The sequence below is a fragment of the Elgaria multicarinata genome, chromosome 1 (genome assembly GCF_023053635.1).
Source record: "Elgaria multicarinata webbii isolate HBS135686 ecotype San Diego chromosome 1, rElgMul1.1.pri, whole genome shotgun sequence".
In the NCBI taxonomy this organism is placed as follows: Eukaryota; Metazoa; Chordata; class Lepidosauria; order Squamata; family Anguidae; genus Elgaria; species Elgaria multicarinata.
The window spans coordinates 195,913,533-195,933,416 of NC_086171.1; the positions used below are offsets into that span (position 1 = coordinate 195,913,533).

The 19,884-nt window shown below is 44.2% G+C and overlaps 1 protein-coding gene across 5 annotated transcripts in view; it reads right to left on the reverse strand.

Moving 5' to 3' along the window:
* Positions 1-1,976: 1,976 nt before the first annotated feature.
* The window catches only part of RIPOR3 (RIPOR family member 3), a 115,728-nt gene continuing 97,820 nt past the window's right edge, over positions 1,977-19,884 (reverse strand). For all 5 annotated transcript variants that reach the window (XM_063146228.1, XM_063146236.1, XM_063146244.1 and 2 more), the window contains 9 exons: positions 17,785-17,924; positions 16,407-16,545; positions 12,454-12,589; positions 11,329-11,490; positions 9,300-9,458; positions 8,631-8,833; positions 7,112-7,195; positions 5,169-5,259; positions 1,977-3,453 (listed from right to left, as the gene is read on the reverse strand). In XM_063146228.1, the coding sequence (XP_063002298.1) occupies positions 3,353-3,453; positions 5,169-5,259; positions 7,112-7,195; positions 8,631-8,833; positions 9,300-9,458; positions 11,329-11,490; positions 12,454-12,589; positions 16,407-16,545; positions 17,785-17,924 (1,215 nt within the window). In that variant the 3' untranslated portion in view covers positions 1,977-3,352. The remainder of the gene's footprint in view (positions 3,454-5,168; positions 5,260-7,111; positions 7,196-8,630; positions 8,834-9,299; positions 9,459-11,328; positions 11,491-12,453; positions 12,590-16,406; positions 16,546-17,784; positions 17,925-19,884) is intronic.

Here is a 19,884-nt window from a genome sequence, read left to right on the forward strand (position 1 = left end):
CTTCTCATCTCATCTCAATAGTGCCATGGAGAGGATTGGGGGGGCAGAGTATCTGGGCCCAAATCTCGTTTGCATAGTGCTATGGTTTAGTGTTGTATCCAAAAGGGCCTGTTGTCTAAGGGAGGAACCCCCCCCCCGATGTTTAATTACACAGCTAGCACCAAAACCACCAACCCCAAAATTAATCACGTCTCTTCTGCTCCCCTAACATATAGGACAATGTCTAGGATGTTGTTTTATGGGTTTTCTTCACATCAGCAAAAATGATACGGATAAGGGGAAATGGTTAAGGGGAAGAAGAAATTACTCTTTTTTTTTTGCCATCCACTGAGTATGAATTTGCTATGGAGAAATAATGCATATGACTGGGTGTGCCTACTGAACTTTGAGAGTTAGGATGCAGCAAGAAACATCCGTACGAAGCAGCATGACATGGCCACATATCTGGAGTTAGGCCAAAGCTGCTGGCTGGGTGATTCTAGGAGTTCTAGTCCAACACACCTGGAGGACCCCAAGTGGGGAGTGCTGACATATAGAGAGAGGGCTGAGCGGAGTACTGCAAAGGAATAGACGATTCTGGTCTTCGGACAGAGATGGAGAGATCAGTGCAATAGAACATTATTGAAGTGAATTCTGTTATACTGTACAACGCCAAGAGAAATCTATTTTGAGGTGTTTGTTGCTGTTATTATTATTATTATTAATAATAATAATAATAATAGGTATGACAGACTCACCCCATATGCAAATCAGCTTGTTTTCAATTAACATCACACCAAACAGCCAGAGTTAGTATCTTTGGTCAGGACTGTGCTTGTGCTTCCAAGTGCTGCTCTTAAGATACAAGAGTATTGTTGGGAACTTCACTCTTTGTACTTATATGAGCAAGCTTGCTAGAGCAGATGAAAAGTCCATTTCGTTGTGTATCCTGTGGTCAGCTGGATGGCTCTAGAAAACCCACAAAAGAAACAGCCCTCTGCAACTGTGCGTCTCTAGCATCTGGTATTCAACCCCTGAACATGGAGGTCTCCTTTAGCTTATCACAGTTGTTGACAGACCAATTAGCTATCTTCCATCAATTGGTCTAGGTCTTTAAAAAAAACCTGTTGGGTGGCTTTGCTATGTTGATTGATAATATGCGAATGCAAGTAGTTTCTGATCTAGCAGAGAAAGGTGTGGAAGGATCTGGAGATAATGGGCAGCATCCAATGCAAATTATGATGCCTAAACGTAAAGGAACACTTGTGATGGAGGCTGTTTCCGCTAGGACAGGGGTGGACTCCTAATCTGCCCCTCCCCTGGACCCCCCCAGATGGCCATATCCCCTGGCCCCACCGCTTTCCTCCAACCACCAATCGTTTCATGGTTTCACAGCTTTTGTGCAGATCTTCTCCCGCTCTAAAAGGCTGAATTGCCTCTCCTAAGGCCTTCATTACTGTCAGCAACAGCTTTAATTAAAATATGCTGGTATTTTTTTGTGGGTTTGATCCTAACCCCTTTTTGCCTGGCCCAATCCTCTCAGCCCCACCCAGTGCTGGAGTGTAGCCTCCAAGAGCTGCTCCGAAACTGTATTTGCACCCAAGGCTGAAAGAGTTTCCCCATCTTTGCGCTAGAGCAACATAATTTCCATTAGCAGTGGTGTTGCATTAGATGTGGTCTAATTGCCATTTTCCTAGTATCTTTTTTAAAAATGCATGCGGTTTGTATGTAGCCTCTGCATTTTATTAACTGAAAATGATCCACGGCATACATGAAAACACAGTGGCCCTGTTCAGAAGACACTTTAAACCACTATTGTTGTTATGTTCTGTTTGGGGGCTTTCCATATTCATCTAGTCAGCCACTGTTCTTACCCAGCAGGGCTGAGTACCAACCCAGAAACAACACCTGCCTGCCTTGTTCTGCTATCGGATCTGAATAGTTTTGTTCCATTGTTTTGTATTTAATGTAAATAATAAATTGAAGAAAAATGAAACGACATTTCAAACATTTTATTAAAACTTTTTCAAGGAACAGAATATGTAAACGAATCCCAGCAATAAATACTGAAAAGTACAAACACAATGTACTGTATAAAATATGTACATTAAAGCTAAGGGCCACGATCCAACGATGAGAGCCTGCACACACACGAAGTATTTCTCATTACCAATAGAAAAAGCACACACACACTCATACAATCAAAGCCCTAACATGTTTACACAGAAGTAGGTTTCAGAGTTCAGTAAATAAGTTTAGTAGTATAGTCATAGACCACTTTAAAACAGTTCTTTGTTTTGATCTAAACAAGTGTTGTAAACCCAGAATTAGGCACACAACTGGGCGGAGCTAGTTTCTTTCATATCTCACGCTAGATATTGGTGTGTGTGTTTTAACCTTCAAGGACAAAACAAAGAAACTTGGAATAGCAAAATGCCACCAAACAAAGCCATATACAAAGTTAAGAAAGAAGTGCACTTACCAACAATTTGTTTTTTGGGGGATGACATTTTTTTGTCCCAGGTGCATTTTGTGTATTGAAAGAAACCTGTAAATGGTAAGAGGCTGAAATTTGGGGACAATATTTACTACTATGCTGGTGACAATCCCTTAGGCGGACTACATTTTACATCAACTTCTGTGTAAATTTTGCACTTTAAAAAAATGCACCGGGGTAGAATTTACCCTGTGATCTTGGATAAAGGTTATGATGTGTGGCGGCTTAACTGCCAGAGGTGAATAAGGAAGTCACAAATCTCCCCAAGTTTTTTTTTAACCAACATAAGGTGCCCAAAAGAAGACTGCAAGTTAAGTTGCTGTAGCTAGTTCATAATTTTAGAAACCTGTTGTTGAAAGTCTTGATCCACAAGATTAAATGAATAAATACATGCCATATTCCGTCTCCTCCTGGGCCTAGAGAAAGGTGTATGTTTGTCTTGATTTGAAGTTGTAGATGGCGGTCTTTTCTTTAATGCCGTTCACTCCCGGAAGTCCCAGATTTATCTCTCTTGTTTGTGTTTTTCCTGCATGAACACCATAAATTTCTGAGATACTCACTTCAGTGCACTGTGCCTTCGTAATCCAAATACACTGCAGGCTTAACATTTGTTGTTATACTGAAGATTGGGGAATTTGGATACTTCATAGTTCAGAGTACATACTGGTAATGAGAACAGAGTCACCAAGCCTTTTTACACCTGCCAGCTGTGTTAAAAACCCCAAAAAACTGTTCTTTCTCTGATGGTTCTGATATTAAAATGCAGCTAAGGTAGATTTTCAATTTTTATGCTTCGGTCTGCACTCTAGGTGTTTACATGCTAATAAAAGCAAACCCAGGATGAGCAGAACAGCTGGCCTCACTTGAAGATACCATTCAAAATATTGTAATTTCTATTTCAGCTTCTTGATGCATGGTATCCCTCAGTTCACAACAGATTTTGTCCATTTTTTCAAAAGCCAGCCTTCCTTTTTCACCTGCAGACGTAGAAAGAGATAGACATCCCTAGGGGTTAAACATCAATGTTTGCCAAGCAAAGTATCCCTTATACATAACACTTCCTTTTGGGGGAGCTTAACTCTTCTGTGTTATTGACCAATTTACACAACCACATGGGAAGTATCCCTTGTGGAAAGTCGGTTCAGGATATGCCTAATGGTTTGCAGCAATAATCCAAAAACAAGCCAGCTATAATACCTGGAGCATTTTACAGAGCTCCAGAACCTGGCTTACAGAGTTCAGATGGTTTTTCAAAGAATTCAATAATCGTACTTTGGGCTACCATCCAAAGAGAAAGCTGCTTAAATAGTTCCATAGATTTTAGTATGATTTCAATTACTCTTCCACAGCTGGACTACAGAACAGGTAGCTTGCAGTATAACCTACCCACCTCCTTTACACATTTATCAGGGGGTAGGAGCATGAACCAGATTCTTCCTTTCTGAAAGACTCATCCTGGTTTGCTTATAGCCTGTACTAGTTGAATGAATATAGTAAAAAAAAATGCATTTAACTTGGGAACATAAGCTTGTTTGCAACTCGGATTTAAGCACATTTGCCTTCAAACTTGCTTGATCAGCATGACTTGTGGTCTGCGCATTGCGCATTGCAACATACTGAGAACCAATCTACACATGCAGGATGAGTTGGTAGAATTCTGGTCAATACTGTGTCAGACAGCTGGTGCAGGGGATATCTACTCTTTTTTAAAAAAAAATCCACCCCCACATTAACAATTTTCATCAGCAACTAACTCTTTGAGAGGAATGTCAAATGTGTTTGTGATAGAAAATTGTACTTTTTTTTAAAAAAAAAAAAGTCACTTTCACCCACCCCCAGACTGGGGTAGACTGGGATCACAGTCCAGAATTTTCCTACCTCATTCTGAATGGAGTGTATACTAACACTGGCTATTCCAAAGAAAGGGTGGGTGGGATATGAGACTTCTGCTTGCTATATAATGTTAAAAATCCATGCATCTCCCTGGCAGAACTGGTTATATTATATATATTGGGGGGGGGGGGGGGGATAAGGTTCATTCTTTGCCCTACTGTAACCAGAATCCTAGGCTGTTCTTCAGGTGCCCCTGACATCTGAGGTGCAGCAGGTGGCTAGAGGGAAAGGGCCTACTCAGTGGTAGGCACTGAACCATGGAATGCCATTCTGTGTCTGTGAAGGAGGCAGAGTCAGCCAATGCTGCAGGCAGCAGCTGCTGGACCAGAGCATAGATGGGGGAACTGGAACCTCTGTGGATGTTGCTGGACTACAGCTCCCATCACCACCATCCATTGGCCATGCTGGTTGGGGTTGATGAAGTTGAAGCCCAATAACATATGAAGGGCTACAGGTTCCCCATTCCACCAGCATAGTAGGTAATAGGTATGGGATGAAAGGAACTGAAGCCACTGTTTCTATTAATGTGCACTTCTCTTGGGAACACCATTCAGACAGGACATTTGCTCAGTAAACTTGCCAGAACGGTGCTGAGGATTGCCCCCCACAATGGCTAATGATCCCCAGTTGCATGAGCCCCAGGAGGGGCCATCCAAAAGGCAGGAAGGAGGTATGAGAGCAAGCAGTGTGGCATCTCAGTGCAAGAACCCTAAGAAAAGCAACTCCGAGGCTTCTGCTCTTTAATGTGCTACTCGCGTGCATTCAATATCCATCAGGAGAAAATCATTAAAGCATTTACCAAATGAAAGAGTCGTTTCTCTGGCAACGTTCCGCACTTCCTCTGTCTCTGATAGACACAGTCTGGCAATTTGCTCTATGCTTTCAATGCCCTGTGTTGTAAAAGAAGCAATAGCAACAGCTGTTTAAGCATTTCAAACTGTTCCCCTCTCTTAGCATCAATGCATTAATTCATGGATAGCTAATCTGTGGCATAGTTAATGGAGATTGGTGGCACTCTTTGGGAGGAGAAGGAAGCTCCACAGACTGGCAGGGCCGGCCCTCCCATGAGGCAGGAGGGTGAATCCCCCACCTCAGGTGGCGGATCTGGAAGAGTAACAGATCCCACATGTCCCACCACCAGGAGGGCCATAGGTTCCAATGCCACTGCTGCCTTATGCCTCTCAAAGTGGGTTATCCTCACTCTGAGTAAGGCACAGGCAGGTGGCCACTCTGGAAAGCAGCCGCAAGAGAACGGCCTTCCCACTATATCAAACACACACACACCAACACACACCAGGCTCAATGAACACAGCAGCAAAATTCACCCCTCAAAATAAGGATTCCAAGCAAATAAAACTAGCTGGAACCCTCAACAAGAACATGCCACACTGCACCATTTTGTTCATTTCTTGATTGTTTCTCATTTCAAAGCAACAGTATCAAGATTCATTCACTGATTTACAGGCGGTTCAAATGCCTTACCACATCCACAGGCTACTGTCCACTCACTGCAGTTAACACCATAAACACGGAATCAGAAAATGGAGGCCTAACTAGATGCTGCATTAATTATATGTATGGGCTGAATTTAACTTGTTTTGAATCTAAATTTGACCCATATAGTGCTCTGTAGCACTAATGCCACCATTTTTTTGTAATGGGGGGCATGGGGGTGTCCAGGGGTGAAAATAGTCCTTGGAGCTCCAGAACGTACCCATATCTGATTTAATGTATCTAATTTCTGATTAAATAGCAACTGCAAGGAGGAGATCAAAATTGTGCCATATCGGATGGGGGGTGGGGAGTTAACCCTTTCCCTTGGAAAAAATTCCCCCTCACCCCCATGCAGGCTGCTATAACACACCCAGCTCCATTTCATGGCTAATACTACCTGGAGTGTGTATGTGGGACCATGGAAGAGGGGGGAAGGATTAAACCCCATTGTGATACAGCTCTGACACTGATTTCCCCTCCTCCGACCCCCACCATGCTGTGTGCATAACAAAACTTAGATACATTACATATAATCTAATTTGATCCTGGGACACCACATTTTGGCTCAGGTCAGACAACACGTTAGTCAATGCCGTGTGAAAACTCCACTCAACGATTGAGTTTTTGGGGATACTCTCTACACAACATGTTCTAACTCCACCGTTGTGTGACTGTGGGCTACCGTGGAGTTGAGTAAAATCCATTGCGATGTTTGATTGTCAGTCCTCCACCCTCTCTCCTCCCCTGGTCCTTCCAATCATATTCCATCAGCCATTGCTGCAGAAAAAGAATCCTGGCAGCAATCCTAGAGCGGCACTCTCTCTTTCTGCCACTCTTGCCAGGGAACTCTGTAGCCAGTGGAGGAAGTCAACTCAAGGCAATGGAAAACTCCACGGAGCACAACACACAACACAACAGTTGTGCAGGAACTCTCCTCTGCACAGTGTGGATATTCTGCATGGAATGTTTTTTTTAAAAAAAAACCACCTCCACGGTTGCATGTTTTCCCACCAGACAACACATTGGTGTAAAAACTCCACCGTGGAGTTCTAAAACCACCATTGAGAAATGTGTTGTCTGAACTGAGCCTTTGTCTTAATGGTGCTTTTTGTTTTGATTAGTTTTTAAATACCATCACTATGTTCCAAATGTGGCTCTTGCCCCCTCTGCTGGCTGCCTGTGAAAGAAATGTGGGTGCATGGTCATCTCTCTCTAATGACGCACTAGAAAGAATGTAAAAGCACTCACTCTGAGGTTTTTGAGAGCCAGGCATGCGGCTTGCTGTAATTTTACATCATCGTTATTTAACATATCTGTGTAAAAAAGAAGAGCCTGGAAAATACAATGGAATATTCAATTACTGTTAACCTTTTTATTTCAAAAATTCCCTATTATAGATGTTCTGAAATACTGCCAATTAATACCCCCTTGTTTATGGAACACAAGAAGGAGCCTTATACCAGCTCAGACTATTTCTCCATCTAATATGGATGTGGAGTCATATTTATTTCCTTTTGTTTCATGAATTAAACATTATTTTTGTAATTTCAATCTTTTGTAACATGTTAATTGGTATTTAGTTAATTCATATTTAGTCATGTTGTGTTTCAAATTTTAGTTCCCGTTCTGGAAACTCATTTCAATAGAACTCCATCTCCATCCAATTGCATAGGAGTGGGAAAAGGCTGCTGCCCCAAAATTGGCTGGTTGTGGGGAAACACCGCCTCCCACCCCCCACCCCAGCAAGGACCCTTGGCTTCAACCCTGTTCCAGCCATTCCCAGCCCTGTTAAAGTGAATGGAGAACTTTTGCAACACTGTTTCTTTTCTCAAATTACAAGAAGTAGTTCAATTCAAATCAACTGCTATTCAAATAAATCTGAATAGAAATAAATATGAACGAGAAACAGAATCGTCCACTACCTGAACCTTTTAACTCTGACCAGATTCGCATGCTCACAGAGCGAAAATAAGCCACGGTGTCTTATTTTCCCTACCTGCACATGACAGTTGTGAGCCACCTAATTAGCATAATTACCCTCGCCGGGCACAAGTTGTTGTGACGTTCAAACCTGCTGAAGGTGGGTGGCAGGGGAGGTTTACAAACCACCCTGAAAACCATGGCTTGTTCTAGGATTACTGGGTGGTTTGTAAACTACCCCAGCCAGCCATCCTCGGTGGGTCTGGATGTCATGATAACCTGCACCCAGTGAGGATAATTATGGTAATGAGGCAGTTCATGACTGGGACTGTTCACACAACATGCTAATTTACAATCAGTGGTTCAGTGTGGGTTGTTTTGAACCATGGGTAATCATGTTGTCTGAATGCAGCCAGGCTGGCTTGATAACCAAGCAGTGTGGCTTATTTTCTCAAACAAGCCACCTTGAGGTCCCATAGTTTGTTGTTGTGATGTTCAGGGTGGTTAACAAGCCACACTGCATGGTTAACAAGCCCTCCTGGCTGCATCCAGACATGCTAACCCATGGTTCAACAAACAGCCCATGTTTCAAAACAACCCGCACTTAACCATTGAGTGTGGGTTGACATGTTGTGTGAACAGCACCACAGGATGGGAAAATAAGCCACTGTAGCTTATTTTCCCTTTGTGACCGTGCGAACCTGCCCAAACTCAGGGATTGAACCTGAGACATTCTGTATGCAAAGCAGATGTGCTCCCAATAAGCTACCGCCACACTCCATATTTCTGCATATATTTTCTGGATGCCATAAATAAGTGAATGCCAGAGAAGAGGAAAAGCTAGTACCTTTCTCCTGAAATTCCTATTGGCTGTTGCACGAGAAAGACACGATGTGGCTGCTTTCCCTACACGGTGATTTTCATCAAACTGCAGGACTGCGAGGAGCTTTAACGTCTGTGGCAGGGGTTGCAGCTGGTTCAGCCGCTTCCCTTTCAGTTTCTTTATTTTCTTCATTCTCCCAGGATGCTGAAGGTCTTCAATTAATATCACTGAAGAGAGAGGAATGCAGCCATTAACGGAGAGATCTGATGCTGAAAACTCCAACCCCAGCCTGGTGCTAATCAGAGTGCTGGAGGGGGGTGTTAAGGGTGGGTGGGGGTTCTGGCACAGCCATCTGAGGGTGCTGCATGCTAGCTGTGAGCCTGCTTGCCTTGAGTTCAGGTTGTTTTCTGTAGAAAGATTGCCCACTAATTCAGTAATAAGAGGAAGGACAATGGCAACAAATATGCAATTGACCTCAAAAATAGTTTTTCTAGAAATCTTTAGTTTTGTACTTGAGTAAAATCAGATAACCTAAGATCCTAGCAACACTGAATAGGAAACTCCACTGTATTCTCAGAATTGCTATGGAATATCTATATCAATCTCTCATTTCAACACAAGGGTCTATGGTGTGCTTGGGAGGCTCCCAAAGCCATAATTCACTGGGACCTCCCTCTTCAGACACTCTTTTACCTTCTTTAGTGAATCTGGCCAAATGTTTTTCCAAGTTGTTCACATGGTGCTTCTCGAGGTAGCTGTAAAATTGGAATAATGTCACTGATTCAGCCGGGAGATCTTCCGGGAGAAGTAATAGGCTGCCTCCAACTATCTGTTCCAGGAACATCTGCAAAACTGAATGGGAATGCAGGGAAACAAGGAGTGAGACTTTGCTCACAAGTTGTGTGTTTCTTGAGTTTGTTGTGGGGGGGAGGTAAACCAAAATTAATTAATGATTCCTGCATTGAGCAGGGGGTTGGACTCGATGGCCTTATAGGCCCCTTCCAACTCTACTATCCTATGATTCTATGAATTACTTATTGCTGAATGCATAGATTGACTTTAAGGGTTACCCTTCTCAAGGCTGTTCCCAACGTACTAAAGCAATTCATAACAACATATTACAAATCATAAAATCATATACTAAAACAAACTAATACATTTAAAACTATTATAGCAGCAGCTGAGAAAATATCAGCAGGGTAAAACAATCAGTTGATAAAAAAAATACTAACATCAATGTTTAAAAGAGTAATTAAATCAATTTAATAAATGTCAATTAGAAGCAGCCTGGAATAAATAAGTCTCCAAAGCCCGTTTAAAAGACATCCATGTAGGGGCCATGGGTACCTGTCTAGGGAGGGGATTCCAAAGGCATGGGGCCAACACTGAAATGGCCTTGTCTCTAGTGCCCACCAATCTAGCGCTTGGTGGAGGTTGATTTTAGAACCTGGGCATGCTCGTACTGGTGCAGGCAGTCCTTCAAATAACTTGTTCTCAAATCATTAAGGGCCTTAAAACGAACACCCCAAGGGACTTCAGAAACGTGGACCCGACACTGCTCAATAGTGCCTTTTGGCTGGGAGCGCTATGAGCTCTCCTTCTGGAAGCCATCAACACCCCTTTAAATTGGTTCTGGAAACAAACTGGCAGTCAAGGCAGCTGATTCAAAGAGGTGTAACATGGACTTCCAATGGAAGCTCCCACATTGTCCCCTATATAGTGTGTTACAGTAGTCTAGTCTTGATATAACCAGTATATGTACAGTATGACTCTGGCAAGTTCCACTTTCTCTAGATGGGGGCATGTCTACACCAGACTATCCCAGGGATCGTCCCGGGATCATCCCTGTACGTCCACATGATGCACAGGGGATGCTGGGAGCAGGGAAGAATGATCCCTCCATTTCCTGAGATATCGGCAGTCCCTTTTGTTCTTTTTTTCCCGTGGTCCCAGGACGATCCCGAGGACCGTGGGTATTGTGGGCAGCCATCTCAGCTTCTTCCCTACTCCCTGCAAGTAGCGGGGGTCATCAGAGGGAAGGGGACGGGGGGAGTGCAGGGCCATCGGGGGTGGGGGTGGGGAGTGGGGTCGGGGCTTCTTCTTTTTTTAACCTTACATTTTTGCTGGAGCGCTCCAGCTCCTGGCTTTGTAAAAAAAGAAAAAGCTGCCACAACATCCTGTATCCTTCCTGGACATCGCGCACTGCATGCGAACCCAGGGGGAGGATCTCGCGATCAGCATATCATGAGATCCTCCCCTGGTGTAGACATGCCCAGGGTCTCAGCTGCCAAATCAGACCGAGCTGATAGAGGGCACTCCTAGCCACCTGAGGTATCTGCACCACCCACAGCGGCATCGGGTCCCGGGGAGACTTGATCTTTACAGACCAGCTTACACACCTCCATTACACACCGGCCTTTCTGGCTCCCTGGCTCTCCGCCTGTCAAGCAATCCAGTGGGAGCAATGATGAGGAAGAGGATGAGGAGCAAGAGCTGCTGGTGGCAATGGTGGCGAGAAGGTAGAGACTCAGTGATGGAGGGAGGGGCACTGAGGGTGTCTTTTGCCCAAGGGACTTCAGAAACGTGGACCCGACACTGCTCAATAGTGCCTTTTGGCTGGGAGCGCTATGAGCTCTCCTTCTGGAAGCCGTCTTAAATATAAAGGGGCAATCTCAATCCAAAAAGGCAGCCTGCATCCTAAATGCCGGGAAAAGAAAGCTACCTTTTTCTAGATGTCCTTGATATTTCTCTTTAGTTTTGAACATCAATATATATTTCAAAGGGTTCCAAAATCTCTCCGCCGGACAGAATAAAATGCTTCCCTGTTCAGTGCACTTGCTCCAGATCTTCAGGCAATGCTTCTGTTGTTTAGCTTTTTGAATAACTGCAAAGGGTAGATTTTGAATGTCAGAAAGGAGCTGGAACTCGTTTTCAGCTGAAAGTGAAATGCCAGATGGTGTGCCTGAGATGAGCCAAGTGCAGTTCTGTACACATGCAAATGCACACAGATAGACAAGAATGTATAAATGGATGTATATGTTACCAAATTATGCCACTAACAATTTACTCATCTCAGTAAAAGACCCCTGGATCAGTCTCTGCCTTCTTGTGAGACAGAAGCTCAAATGACTGTATGACAAGGGAAGAAGGGAAACATTCTTCAGGACTTCTGCCAGGCAATAGGAAAACTAGCCAACATGCTCCCTCTCCAAATCTGCTCATTATGAAAATGACTGTGATTGCACAAGCCACATGGTCCCTAAACATAAGCTAGCTTCAGGCACTGCAGAACTCAAAATACTTTTTCTACATGTAGTAACACAGAGTGCAAGCTAAAATAATGGTTTTGGCTGTTGAAACTGTCCTATGTAGTCCTGCCCAACTCTTACAAATGGGTCTCCCACCTCTAACAGCCTCCCCACTTTCACTGGTGTGCAAACCAAAAAAGAAAGTCATGGATTTATTATTATTATTATTATTAATATTAATATCTTACCCGCCTCTCCCTCTGGATCGAGGCAAGGAACAACACTGAATACAAAAATATAAAACACATAAAACTGATTTAAAACATAAAACCAATACATTATTAAAAGCTTAAAATCTTTTAAGACATCTTAAAATTTGACTGGGTAGGCCTGGCAGAAGAGATCCGTCTCTATAGCTTTTTAAAAAATTCAGAAAGACTATCAAGCTGGCGCATCTCTCCCGGCAGGCCATTCCACGGTCTGTGGGCGGCAGAAGAGAAGGTCCTCTGGGTAATGGTTGTCAGCCTAGTTTTGGCTGACTCAGGACCTGAGTGTGTGGAATGGATTGGATGGGAGATTTCGGATGTCTCATAACTTACTCTCTTCAACAGAAGTTAAGTTCCGCAGCACAGGAGCAGCCAGAGCAGAGATTATTTCCAGAACGTGTTTCTGCTGTGACACCTCTTCCAAAAGGTTCTCCTGGACAATTGGAGCTAAGTTTGGCATGACAAGTTTCTGAAACAAAGCAGGGAGAAGAGCACTTCTGTTCAGTGTCTTAGATTAAGCACTCTACCAGCCAAATTCAGCTGGACACAATCCAAAAGTTCCCCAGGACCATCAGGGAGAACACCTGCCTCCCGTCTCTCGGATGGGACACACACTGTCAAATGCAACTCAACAGCTGTGAGCTAATTGCGCTCTGTTGACCCTGAATGAGAATAAAGCCACTTCCTTCCTTTTGAAATTGCTATGTTGTATTACATGCTGATAAGCAGCTGCCAGCATTATGGAACACAGAGAGACATGCGCAAAGGTGACTCTTACAACGTGGCCGCTCTCGCATTGCACTCCAAGGCAGGTTCAAACATGATGGTTCCTACGTGAACACTACCAAAAAGGACTTATGTGCAGCATCAACTCACATGGAATCCATAAATTGGTAACAAGCCTTTTTTGTTGTTGCAAATGTGCAAACTATGAAGATGCACTCATTGAAGATTGGTTGCAGCTCCCAAGCAATTTCTACACTAGCATTTCTACACTAGTGATGAAATGGATTAGCCATTGTAGCTCTATTTGGGCATCCCACATGATTACCAGTCCTAATAGCAACTGCCCCATTACCTCTGCCCCCAGCATCATGGCCCTGTCCCACCTTCCATACATTGGGGTCACATCTGTAAAAGGAAGCCTGGTCTAAATGTGTAGACTTTGCCTGAGATATGGAACCTTTCATGGTAAAGGTTCCACGTCAGAAGAGGAAGTTTATGCCCACAGCGCATGCTCCCCTCTACAAATGTGCCCTCAAGCACATGGGTGATGGAGCCCACATGGTTGCAATGGCAGGGATAGGGCCAGCACCATTCTCCCCCCCCCATATAATTGTTAGTCATATTTATGTATTTCAAAAGCCATTCCGCCAACATTTGCATTGTTCAGGACAGCTTACAACAATTAAAAACAAATGGAAGAGAAATAAAAGAACAAGTGTAAACATGGAAAGAGCCCTGGCAGATTAAAACTTTCTAAACTGAGGGTGACCCACATAAACATCATCTGTGCAAGAAAACAAATGCTTTGCATGACAGGGGAATTTTAACCGGTCAACGGAAAACAGTATGAATTTGAATGATTCTAAGAGGCCTAATGTGTGAATCATTGTCTAAAGCAACCTTCCCCAACCTGGTGCCCTCCAGATGTATTGGACTATAACTCCCAGCATCCCCATCCAGCATGCTGAGAGTTGTAGTCCAACACATCTGCAGAACATCAGGTTGGGAAAGGCTGATCTAAAGTAACAATTCAAGGCGCTGGCTTTGATCTTTAAAGCCCTAAACCAAGGGTAGACAACCTAGCATTCTCCATGAGCAGGGATTGTCTGAGTTCTAGTCCAAAATATCCAGAGAGCACCAGGTTGCCTATCCCTGCCCTAAACAATCTGTGTCCAGAATATCTCAGGGAGCAGCTTATTCGGTATGTCAACTACACATAAGCATATAGGAAGCAGCCTACAAATCAGGTTATTTGTCTAACTAGCCCAGTATTGTCTGCTCTGGCTGGCAACAAGTCTCCAGGGACACAGGCAGAAGCTTCTTCATCTTCTGCTAACAAACCCCAAACACTGCAATCTTTACCGTAGGGGAGTAACTCAATCCCCTTGATCAGTCTGCTTGCCCTTTTCTTTTTCCAGTTCTACAATGTCCTTTTTAAGGTGCAGACCAGAACTGAACACACTATTCTGAGTATGGCTGCACTGCAGATTTGTACAGAGGGCAAGGCATTGTGACATCGCAAGCCTTATCAACAATTCTTTTCCTAATAATCCCCATCACCTTTTACTTGCTTACATTGAACCATGTTTGCCATTTTAACGTCTATTCCCCTGGTTTGGAGAGATCCTTTTGGAGTGCTTTGCTGTCCCTTTTTGTTCCAATTACATAAACTAGATTGGTGTTATTAGCAAACATTACCACCTCACTGGGTCAACTCTAACCCAGATCGTTTATGAACACGTTAATAAGCACCATCCCAATACAGATCTTTAGGAGATGTCACTGCTTACAACCCTCCATTGTGAGAACTAGCCATTGATGCCTACTCTCTTCTTTATCCAGGGGTAACAAATCCAAAAGAGGTAACTTCTCCTCTTATCCCATGACTGCTAAGTTTGCTCAGGAGTCTAGTTGAAAATACTGAGAACACGCCGACTGGGAAGTGCTCTTAATCAGAGGATCTGTTCGTGAATAAGCAGGGATAGCACCGTCAGGAGTCTAAACACCATGCCTCTTCCAGAAAATGGTCTCCCATGGGGACTGTGGTGCATCTGTGGGTAACCATCATGCTGACTCAGCATTCTGGACTCCCACCAGGCAGACGTCAATTGCGGTCTTCCCACTGCCGATCACTCCTATTGTATGAGCAGAACCAACTGGAGAAAGGAGCAAGAAATGGTCAAGGTCGCAGACACAGTAATGAATACAATCAATGCGACTGGTGAAGGAAGAGAGAAGAAGCAGGAAGGAATGGAATGGAAGAACTACCTAGGCTAACCCCAACTTGATGCCCTCCAGATGTGTTGGATTAGGGGGCTGAGATTGCGCCACTCTGCTGCCAAACACCATGGTATCACTGGTGCGGGGTGGTAGCAAGTTATTTACATGGAGGGAGACAGCGTGGCTTTCCGGTAGCCATTAGGCTTGCTGGGCCCAACCCCAACCCCTCCTGCAGTTTCTGGTGACCAGTGAAAGGTCACCTTCTGCCCAGGAACGCCCCCCCCTCCCCGGTGTAGTGCCCAAGCAAAAACAGACAGGGAAGAGTTGCGCTGCCCTCGCTCAGGCAGGAAAAATTGAGGTACGTCCCCAACTTTTCTGCTGCGGGTCTTCGGCTCTTTGCCCTGGAGTGGCTCCAAATCAGTGGCTGTGTCATATAACCTACATAGCGTAGATTCTGAGCCATCCTGGGCCTCCCAGAGTGTATCAACAGCCCCTAGCTCAATGGAAGACCTCAGTGGAAGAGCACATGCACTGCAAGCTGCAGGCCCCAGGTTCAATCCCCAGAACCTCCAGGTCAACCTTTCTCAACCTGATGCCATCCAGATATTTCAACTACAATTCCCGTCAGCCCCAACCAGCATAGGCTGTGGTCAGGAATGATGGGGACTGTATTTCAAAACATTTGTAGTGTACCATGGTGGGGAAGGCTGCAACAGTTAATAGCATCATGTAGTAGGTGCCCAAAACCTTGAAGAGCTGCTGCCAACCAGATGAATGTGACTACGGCAGCTTCATGTATTCAAAAGAGGAAGGGACAGGGTTTCCAGCTAGCCTGAAAAATACTGGTCCTGTCTGCTTTGGAGGTGTATGGTCCCATCACTGCGAGATGCAGGAGGGGGGAAATTCAGCTTACCAATAAATGTCTTTATTTTTTTTAAAAAAGCTTTTGTGTGTGCATGCATAGTGCACCATGCGTAATGGAAGCATCACGTGTGCACACACCTTGCCAGGCAAGGCAAGCAGGGGAAGGTTAACATTCTCATGTCTTGCTTGTGGGCTTCCCAGAGGCATTTGGTTAATCACTGTGGGACACAGGATACTGGGCTATGTAAGTCTTTGATCTAATCTAGCAAGGCTCTTCTTATATTCTTATGTACTTACTCATGACAAAGAACCTGGTATGATTCCAGTGTTGGCAGAATGCGCTTATTGAACCACTAGACTCTCTCCAACGGCGAGTGTAATTTGAGCCCGCGCTAGGTCTCCCATTTTGTGGGACAAAACATGGTAATAAGACTCCAATCTGCTAAAAAGAAGGTCATTCAAACACAATGCCCCACCTGTAGAAGAACTCTGCAGAATTGCAGATGAACTTCCAGAAGTGTGTCTAGGTCATCACTGCCTGTTGTTAACTCTTTCTTTTCTGCTTTGGTTTCATAGCACAAGGATGGAAGTGTGGCGTCGTTGTAGGTGCTGGTGCTAATGACAATGAGGGGGGAAGCAAATAATTAATAGAAGAAAAGAAAACCAGTCTGGGGTGCAGGGATTCAACTGACATTTTACTGTGGTTTCCAATAACGAATACAGTCACTTCTCCCCTTGTGATTTTGATGGGGGATCAGGTTTAATGCGACTGGCTCAGGAAACCAATACAAGGAACGAAAGATGAGAACATCAAAAGAGCCCTGCTGGATCAAACCAAAGCCCCCTCTAATCCAGCATCCAGGTTCCTGCAGTGACCAACCAGGTGCTTCCAAGAAACCCATAAGCAGGGCTTAAAGGCAACAGCTCTCTCCTGCTGCTGCTGCCGCCCAGTAAACAGTATTCAGCAGCCTACTTCTTTTGAATATGTGATCTTATATAGCTGTTGTGGCTAAGGGCCGTTGATAAATCGATCCCCCATGAATCTGTCTGACCCTTTTTTTAAAGCCATCTAAGCTTAGAAGCCATCTCCTCATCTTGTGGACATCCAGAAATTCCAGCAGAATGATCAGGCACATGGGGTCAATGCACCAGTTCTAGAGCTACATTGGGCAGGGGCATAATGATCATGTAATGCCTATATTGTGCCACCTGCACTGGTTACCAGTACATTCCTGAGCCCAATTCAAACTGCTGGTTTTGACCCTTAAAGTTCTAAACAGTTTTGAGATCTAGTTACTTGAAGGACCGCCTTCACTCATATCAGCCTGCTCATATCAGAAAGAGAGGCCCTTCCCATTTGCCCACCTGTGAGAGGAATTAGGCAGTGTCCACACAGGGGAGGGCCTTCTCTGCAGTGGCCCCAAACCTTTGGAACAAACTCCTATCAGAGGTCCGCCATGCACCATCCTTGCAGGCTTTCAAGAAGGCCTTTATTTTACCATGGCCTTCCATGGTTGTTCCTGCTAGTTTAATTTTTTTAATTGCTATTTTATTGTGAACATGTTTTTATTTGTTTTAATATTTTATTGCTTTTAATATTTTATTGTTGTAAGCTGCCTTGTGAGGGGCCTCTCCCCTGAAAGGTGGCCAAGGAATGTTATAAATAAATAAAAGTGAATCCAGTCCTGTTGGATCACCCTTCTTCTTCGTCATAGTCCTCCAATTTGCTATTGTCAGGGCTGTGCGCATCCTGTGATTCTGCAGGAGTGCACGGGCGGCAGGGAGGGTTGGGTGGAGTGATAATATGGCATTACTATCAGCAGGTAATCCACCAGTTTATACGGGAGCACCTACCTGACACTGCGGGTCCTTACGCTCCCAAAGGAAGAGAGTTCATCAGCACTGCAGTCAGCATTGAGGAAGTCAAAACTTTCCAGCACCGTCTCCACCATCAGGCTCTCCACAGAGGAATGTTTTGAATGGTACTTTCGGGGCTGCCAGGAACACAAAGTAAGCTATATTTCCTTGTAAATAGAAATTCCTTTTACCCTGAGCATTTCTATCACCGGACATTTCAGAAGTGGAGAGAAAAAAGGTTATTCTGTTTTCTCTTGAACTCAAATTGCCAGGGTGAGTGAAGTGATGAACGTGCTTCCTGCCCCATGCTTGGCCTTTCTACTTTCAATTTCATGGACAATTGTTGGGCTAATTCTGGGTTGTTTAATCCATGAACAACACAGAAATTCTAGTTTCATCAATGGGGCATTTTTGGGTTGTTAATAGAAAGTGGAAATGATGAGTGCGTGGAGGCAGAATGCTCGTTACTTCACCTGTCAGACAGCTTCCACTATTGGGTGGTATAGAGATAAAATGAAATGAATAAATAAATTCTCCCCAGCAATTTCTGGATTAAACAACCCAGGAATTGCAGCGTGTTGTGCGATCTAATCTTGCAGTCTAACCTTCCTGCAACTGAGATGGTTCCAAAGATGTGCTCATTATGCTTGTTCTTGGTTTGAGGCCTACATATCTCATATGAATTAGTCCAAACAACTAGGATCATCTTTTTATGGCCAAAACGAGAGGTGATGTGGGAGAGCCATTTATTAGATCTCCCATGGTATTTCAAAGATTAATGGGAGCCGTGGGTGTATGATTTGGATGAAGACTGTGGTACCTGGAGAAGAAAGGTTTAATCTATTTCCTCCATTTGGTTCAATTTAGTAGTTGTATACTGCTTTTCTAACAACAAAGTTGAGCTCAAAAACTTGAGCTCACAGAAATTTTTTTTTTTTAAAAAAAAATAGAAATAACATTTCAGTTCATATGCACATCAACAAAATATCAAAAACAATAACATGTCTGTAATGTAAGAACAATAAACAATTCAATAAGCAATAATTACAGTTCGATACAAATACAATTAAAAAATAATCAGAAAAAAATAAATAATATAAAAATAAGAGGAGCTGTGCTGGATCAGAAAAAGCCTCGTGTGGCGCAGAGCGGTAAAGCAGCAGTTTCTGCAGCTGAAACTCTCCCCACGGCCTGAGTTCGATCCCAACGGAAGCTGGTTTCAGGCAGCTGGCTCGGGTCGACTCAGCCTTCCATCCTCCCGAGGTCGGTAAAATGAGTACCCAGTTAGCTGGGGGAAAGGTAATAACGGCCGGGGAAGGCAACGGCAAACCACCCCGCTATAAGGCCTGCCAAGAAAACGTCCGCGAAAGCTGGCATCCCTCCAAGAGTCAGTAATGACTCAGTGCTTGCACGAGAGAGGGTGCTGGATCAGACCAAAGGCCTATGTAGCCCAGCTCTGATGGGAAGCTCACAAGCTGGACACAGAGGCCTTGGGAGGACTTCTGCCCTAGAGATATTTTAAATAAAATAAATAAATAAATAAATAAATAACAGCATGACATCACCTTCATGCTCATGTTCCCCAATCAACTGTTATTGAGAGGCATACTGGAGGCAAAATACAGCCACCATGACTGCAGGGTAGCTTTATCCTCCATCAATTTGTCTAATCCCCTTTTAAAGCTGGGTCAGATTAGAGGTCCTTCCAACTCCACGATTCTATCTCGAATCATAGAATCATAGAATCATAGAATAGCAGAGTTGGAAGGGGCCTACAAGGCCATCGAGTCCAACCCCCTGCTCAATGCAGGAATCCACCCTAAAGCATCCCTGACAGATGGTTGTCCAGCTGCCTCTTGAATGCCTCTAGTGTGGGAGAGCCCACAACCTCCCTAGGTAGCTGATTCCATTGTCGCACTGCTCTAACAGTCAGGAAGTTTTTCCTGATGTCCAGCCGGAATCTGGCTTCCTTTAACTTGAGCCCGTTATTCCGTGTCCTGCACTCTGGGAGGATCGAGAAGAGATCCTGGCCCTCCTCTGTGTGACAACCTTTTAAGTATCTGAAGAGTGCTATCATGTCTCCCCTCAATCTTCTCT